Here is a 7299-nt window from a genome sequence, read left to right on the forward strand (position 1 = left end):
TCTGAATACAATTTAAGGGGCCAAGCTTGATGGCCTACTGTGCTGCTTTCCAGCCTGCAGACCCCTCAAAGCCAGTGCACCACCACAAAGGGGTTTGCAGACAATAACCAAGTAAATCAAACCTAGTCTAACAGGCTTAAAGTCACTCTAATGGGATTCAGGTGCCCACGGGAAAAATACTGGGGACCCACAAATAACAAAATCTGAAAACTGCTGTCTACTCCATTTCATATGGGCAAAGGCTCTGGTCAACTTTGAAGATACTTAGAAAATTCAAATTAATACCTGAATTTCAGACAGAGGAGAGCTTCTACTGAGATTTATCTCCCTTTTACCAATTATGCTGGAGTAGTACCACCACTATGGAAAACTGACCACCAGCTATCACTTTTCAGCTACTGGATGCACAGTAGCTGGGAAGTGACACAACACAATACACTGGAAAGCAAGGCAGAACAGGAGAAACAAAGCAACAAAACCAGAAACAAAACAAAACAACAACAAAAACCTCAAGCAAAAGTGATATCACAAAATGGAAGACAGCTCAGGAAGACGAGCCAGTTGAAGTTTGTGGACATGATATGAAGGGCTAAATTTGTAATGTAATCTATCTATTTCTGCTTTTTGAGCATGAAGTTCCTTTCATTACATGCTCCCTTAGTAGCAAAGTAGGTTTTCTGCTACATTTCATACTCCTACCTACTGCGAGGGGGGGGTGACTGCTACATTTGGAGTGGTTTATACTCTGCATTTTTTTCATTTCCAATATGTTAAGTAGTGTCATTTGTTTAAAGAAATTACTCAGCTTTTCCCTAGCACTGTTGAGCTTCCAACTAAAACAGTTTGCCTGCAAAGAATGAAAAAGGCATGTAGCTTTTAAAAAGCTTCTGTTTTCACCATGATTTATAATCCAGATCACTCCTTTGTTTTCCCCCCACTCCATTCTTTGTCCAGTTAATTACAAAAGTAACTGGATGTTGGCACTAAATAATAATGCCTAATCATATTCATCCTGGGCAATTCAAATTACTCTCTAGTAGCCAGAAAACTTACAGTGTAATTATACGATTAACTGCTAGTTATAATCAGAATAATGGCCATTTGCTCCAAGCTGAATAAACCTCAGCTGCATTGCTTCATACATGTCCTGTCTAATTGTGATTGTAACAAGATCCAGGCCAGTAAAATCTTGGGGAGAAAGCATACGTGCTTTTTCCCTGCATCTGTCACTTAAAACAAAAAACCCACATTCCATCTGTCCTGAACAGAAAAAACAGCTTATTACACAACCTAGGGAAGCGAGTGATAACACTGCACCTTGACAAAGCACCAAAAAATATATACATCTGAAATCCTTCAGCTTGGCTGAATTTGCTTTGCTTAGATGGAACAAAGATGGCAGAAATTTCCAGAAGGCCTTTCTCAGCCTAGCCACTGCAATTGTCAATCTTTAACCTGCCTGCTGCGGCAATTGGCTCCGGCGCTGGCGGAGCAGCGCCATTGGGCTGAGCCGAGGCACAACGCTGCTGTCTCTACCTTGCCTCAGACATCTTGCTGCAATGCAGACATTTGTTTTTTGTGAACTATAAAAGAATTACACTCCAGTGATTGAAAATAGTGAACTTTTAACAGACTCACGATGCTCCGTTTCATTACATGCACGAGGGCAGCTCACACAAATGCGCTTCACTGTCAGCAGCGTGTCTGGAGGTGCAGATTTGAAACAGATCCTGGTTTAACAAAACCTGTGGGAGCCATTTTAATACAAGCTTTCTGATTGCAGATCACTTACCCCTGCTTCCTCACATTAAACAAATATTATGTTGTTCACTCTTCACTCTTAAAGGCTGAAAGTAAACTGCTCACATGTATAAACTACTACTAGGAAAACTGTGTCCAAATGTAATTTCTGTTTTTTAGCAACTGAAGAACAAAAACCAGAATAACTTCTTAGCTATGTCAGCACTTTCATGTATGCTGAAAAGTGCATTAAAATGGCATACAGAAATACTATCACATGAAATTCAGTGGTACCCCAGCAGTATTTGAGGTTTCAAATTGAACTAGACATTCTTATAATCTAATCCTAAGGGATTGGGGGGTGGGAAACATGGTGGGGGGGGGGGGAAGGAAAGCTTTTAACCAGCGAGATATTCAAAGTAAGACACTCATACTGGTAAACAAGAAACTACAGGTAAATTGCTATGTTAAAAGAACATTATCAAATACATGGCAAGGATCTATAAAAGTTTGCATGCACTGTGCCTCAGCACAGTCATTTATTTGCAAAGCCAGCCTAGCTTTCAGCTCTTTCCTAAAATAATGAATGTGTATGGACTGTTAAAACAAGTGCAAAAATTACATTAAAAGCACAAAAGAGCATCCTTCCTCTGCTTTTGTAACAGCCCTGGTGATCAGTGAAAAACAGCTTGTTCAAACAAGCATGCAGGAGCTACAATTAAAATCTTTATAAAGAGCACAAAATGTTTCTAAATTAGTTATAAACCAAGGAAGCTTGTCTGAGGTTATACTTTGTATAGTATCAGAAACATATGCTCATTAAGTGTTATTTACTTTACTTCATAAGGTCACTTCACTGCTGAGCACTAGCACTTTCATCACACCCGAAAAGCCCCAGAACGGTGAAAACGCGCTTTACCCTGCAAACATGGTAATTCATGGGCTAGGAACAAACAGCAAGTAGAATATTTTTCACTGGCCTAAGGTAAACAGGAAGTAAAAGCTTCAAAATTTAGAGACAGATTATCAGAAAAACAGTGCAATCAAATAGAGCAGTTTACATGTACAAGTCCCTTAAAATGGACGCTAAGCAAATCTGATCTTTTATATGACTAACCACTAACATCACTTCATCTACTGCACCGACTGACCCAGTAAAAACAAAATGTTTGGAAAAGTATTAAAAATGTTCAGAGAGTAGCATGCTGCTTACTTACCAACTGTTCAAGCACCCATCTCATTTTTCCAGTTAAGGAGATACAACAGGCTGGCAGATTTGGGAATTGATCAAAAAGGAATTTCTTGAAATAATTACGTAGCATTTTAAAAAAAGTTAAAAAAAGAAAAGGGAAAAAAAAACCCCAAGAACGAACAACATGTACTACTGTCATGAACCACACATGATTTTATATCTTCTGGACTCCACAACACAGAACTGTGGCTGATACAATGTAAAACAAAAAGGCACAGATAAAAGTTGCATTAGTTTATTTGAACTATGCAAAACAAGAAAGCTAACAGTTCAAAAACATTTTCCATAAAGCATCAGATTTGTAAACAGATGCACTGCTGCGTTTTACTGAGCAGCACTCCATTTCCAAAATCTGCAGCATAAAAACTCCCTTTTAAAGGAACAAAATATTAACCATACATTGTCCCTCAGAAAGAGAAAAGCGTTGTATTAACTACTCCTGTAAGAAAAAAGGTTCAATAATCATTTTAAGTTAAGATAAGCTGCATAAAAAACATGATGCAACAGCACACCACCACCTAGGCCCAATATCTACAATCTGCCATTAGCACTTTTTGCTGATGCCTAGGTTTTTAAAAATCCCATATTTTCTCAGAGATAACTTATCTTAGCTGTTCCATTCACTGTTTAGAAAGGTAAACTTGCCTGTTCCTCTGTCTGCCATTATCCCTGCTTGACTCCCTGTAGGGCAGTTAAATGCATCTGCTCCCTAGCTTCCATTTTCTCTCCAGCAGGCATGTGACACAACAGACAATAGTGCTGGCAAACTGCTCAGAGACAGAAACCTCCTTTGGAATACCAGGATCTTGATAAACTCTAAAAACACCATCCTCCTGTGAAGAAGTAGGCATGCCAAGGCTTTGCCAGACTGTAAAATAAAGCTGTGGCTAATGGCTACTAACCATGTGACCCAAGAAAGCAAATTTAAACAGTTCCAACTTAATATAAGTGCTGTGGTGTGAGTTTTGCACGAGAAATCACAGAGAACCACACTCTCAACCCACAACTCATAGGTCTTAGAGAAAAAGCAATGTAAAAAGCAAGGCTTACCTCTGTGGATGCATTGTTAACACAGTGTTATGTCAATACTTATAAAACATGGAGGACAGGCTCTCAGTACTCGGGCAGGGAGGGCTTGGCACTTGGGCTTGATGATCTGTCTTCCCCATGAAAGCCGCCCCCGGATTGGCTGCCCCGGCAAATCCGCATGTAAAGCGCCAGGGGATTGGCTGAGACACTTCCTGAGCGATTATCTTTGTGCGGCTCCGGGAGCAGGAGCCATCCCGGGCTCGGAGCAGGCCGGCGCGCTAGGCCCGGCTGCCCTCGCCACCGCCGGCCCCGCGCCGGCCCGGCCCCGGCCACGCACCGCCCGCCTCGGGCGAGCGCCCGCACACCGCCTGCCCCGGCAAATGGGCCCCAGCGTGCCGGGTGTTGAAGGCAGCTGGGTGTTCTAAAGGCGAAGGAGGCACAGTTTGCCCAGGTCGCAGGAGCTGTTCTTTTGTTTGCACTGGAAGAGAAATTCGCTTGGCTGGGGCTCTGCTGGCCGGGAAGGCGAGGCCGCAGGCACAGGGCAAAACTTACCGAGAGGGCATGTGCACAGGAGGGACTGGAATTAATAACTCAGGATTCAGAGAGGGCTTCTCCTGCTCCAGAATTTAAATATATGAACGTGCAGCAGAGCAACCATGTACCTACAGTGTGATTTCTTTAGATATCACGGTATGCTGAGTCTTAATAGGAAAAGGGAGCCTTAAACAGAAACGCTCCTGTCTCCTTTCCCCAAGAAAGCATTCCACAATTGAAATCGCTTTATCACAGAGCGTTGCCACCACTTGCTGCAGGCCCTCCCTGCGTTCAAAATGCTGCAGAGCAAAACTAAAAATATCCATGTCACCCCAGACCCTGAGATCTCCAGTCCCCCCCGGCCCCCACCTTTCGGCCTGGCTGGGCTGTTACACAAAACTGACTTCCTTAGGAGCGGCTGCAACTGCAGCTTCCTGTCCGTTAACCCTCTAGCCCTTGGTGCTTTTTGAGATGCAGCCCAGGCCCTGCTGATTTCTCTACGTGGCAATCGCTCTGCCCCCATGAAAGCATTCACACAGCTTTTCAGATGGTTGTGCTTTACCTTTTTTATCTCCTGCGAAAGCGCTGCGAATGAAACAAAATGAGAAAGGAGGGTGTAAGCAACCGGTTTGATCTTGGGCCGGTTTCCAAGCTTTTGATTAAAAAATGTGATTCCATTCTTTTTCCTAATGCAGTGAAAGTGGGAGGATTTATCATTATGCCAAGAAGGAAGTCTTAACTCCAGATGAAGATCTTAAAGGTTAAATTTTTAGAAAGCCTCCAACATGCCTTTGTATTATTGTTGAAAATTTTGCATCTGTGTTATTTAGCTCTGTATTTTCATTCTGTAGCCATGAAGATTGCAATGGAAATTGCAGATGAAAGGGTGATTCTCAAGCATATTGAATATCAAATAATTATTTATTAAACAAAAGAAAAAAAACAAAACAAGGGAAGGTGTAGAGGGAGACACTTAACATTGAAACAATAATTATTAAATAATGAGATAGAATAACCAAAGAAAAATAAACATTCTTCCAGTACAACATGCAGGATCTCAGATTGTGCAAAACCAACTATAAAAAGCCCTCTTCCATAAATCTACGACAGTTGCAAACAGAATATGCATCTCACGTTTAGTCAAGTGCTAATAATCCCAGAAACAATCACCACAACAAAACCTAGTGCCCTCCCTTACCTCCATACAGCACCTCTCACGATATAACTACTTTAGCACACAAACCTCACTGCCTGAGAGCCGATGTGACTCATAACTGTGCCACTCAGTAAAATTAGTCATCCTGCTCTGCATTGTCCCATTCTGCATTCAGATTATTCCTTGAGATAGCATTGTCACAGGGAACTGCCCCAGCAGCCCATGGCTGTGCTTACACTTCTGTGTCTCTGCATTTCAGGCTGCAACAGCAGATTAACAGCCCAGAGTATAAATTATCATCTCATAAGGAATTCTGGAGTCCCAGCTGGAAGCATTTTCTCTTTTTAGATTTTGCAATGTTTTTCAGGGCAGGGAGCAGGAAGGCTCGTGGATACACTGACCGTTTGTTCTGTTTTAGGAATGAAGCAGCAGCTGGGGAGAGTGCTGCTATAAAGGGAATCATACAGCCCACTACAGCAGCAGGAACACACTGGAAATTCATGACATTCAGTGAATACTTGCATCAGTTTCAGCAGTGCAAACCATTCAAGATAGATTTCTTTTTAATTGAACACCTAAAGGCCTATGTTGCTCAGAGATATCACCCCCAGCACACAAACATCCAAATTTTGATTCCCCTAAGCAGTAAATGTGAGGATTGTCAGCCATTAACATTTATGCTCATTGTGTGACTGCTCTGCTCTAATATTACTCTCTTAAAAAAAAATAAATCCTAATCCCTATGAAGAACAGCATGAGAACAAAACTAAATACACAGAATTTGTCAATGCTTTGTGCTAACCCAGACCCGACTCCGGGAATGTTGTAATGCTGATGGTGCCTGGGAACGCTGCCAAGCTGACACACTTGGGCCTATCACAGAATGAGCACACAGTGGAGAGAGAGGCAACAGCAGCCTTAGGAAAGGCCTAAGGCCCCTCTCCTCTTGATTCAAGGAAGCAAAAATGCAAAAATAAATTTATAAACCTTCAGTCATTAGCAGGAACAAAACCGTAGAAAGCACATCAGACACATACAGCGTGTATATTCAGCCACTCGGCTGCTCTGCTCAAAAAGACAAAAGAAATCTGCCAGGAATCAGAAGGGAAGCTTGAAAGATATTTCTCTTTATTCTGTTGTCCTCATGCTTATTTTGCAGCAGGAGGTACGAACCTGGTATAACACACAAGTACATCTGGAAAACACAGATTTTTGTCTTAAGTCCCCATGATTGCATGTCCTGCTGCAGCTTGACCATTTCTTTTACATAGGAGTAGTGGTTTTGGTGTTGTTTTTTTTCTTTTTTTTGGGGGGGGGGGGCGGAGGGAAGGAAAGGTAAAGAAAACAAAACAAAAAAAAAAGAGTATGAGAGGGGAAGCTAAAAGCTTTGTTAAAGCAGAAAAGAGGGTGGAGATCAAATTAGCTTGTATTTGTCCTTTTCAATTCTTTGGGGACATTGAGGGAAAACGAGGGGAAAAAAGGCTAAACAGAGAAACTAAAGGAAAGATGGAAAGCACATTCAGTCAAAAGGAAATTAAAAGACAATAATGTTAAAGGTGCAGCCCATTATACAGGTCTTTGCAAAGAA

At 41.9% G+C, this 7299-nt stretch overlaps 1 protein-coding gene across 7 annotated transcripts in view; it reads right to left on the reverse strand.

Annotated features, from left to right (window-relative positions):
* ZMYND8 (zinc finger MYND-type containing 8) overlaps positions 1-4182 on the reverse strand; it is a 48541-nt gene extending 44359 nt beyond the window's left edge. For 3 of the 7 annotated variants that reach the window (XR_003945124.2, XM_030231130.2, XM_030231127.2), the window contains exon 1: positions 4043-4181. Coding sequence is in view for 3 of the 7 variants with exons in the window: in XM_030231130.2 (XP_030086990.1) it covers positions 4043-4056 (14 nt within the window). In the remaining 4 variants the exon portion in view is untranslated. Of the gene's footprint in view, positions 1-2957; positions 3343-3637; positions 3803-4042 lie in introns of those variants that run through there. The other 4 variants (XR_007779182.1, XM_030231131.2, XM_030231128.2 and 1 more) reach the window with 3 other exon arrangements.
* Positions 4183-7299: the final 3117 nt, after the last annotated feature.

Source organism: Serinus canaria, chromosome 20 (genome assembly GCF_022539315.1).
Source record: "Serinus canaria isolate serCan28SL12 chromosome 20, serCan2020, whole genome shotgun sequence".
NCBI classification, from domain to species: Eukaryota; Metazoa; Chordata; class Aves; order Passeriformes; family Fringillidae; genus Serinus; species Serinus canaria.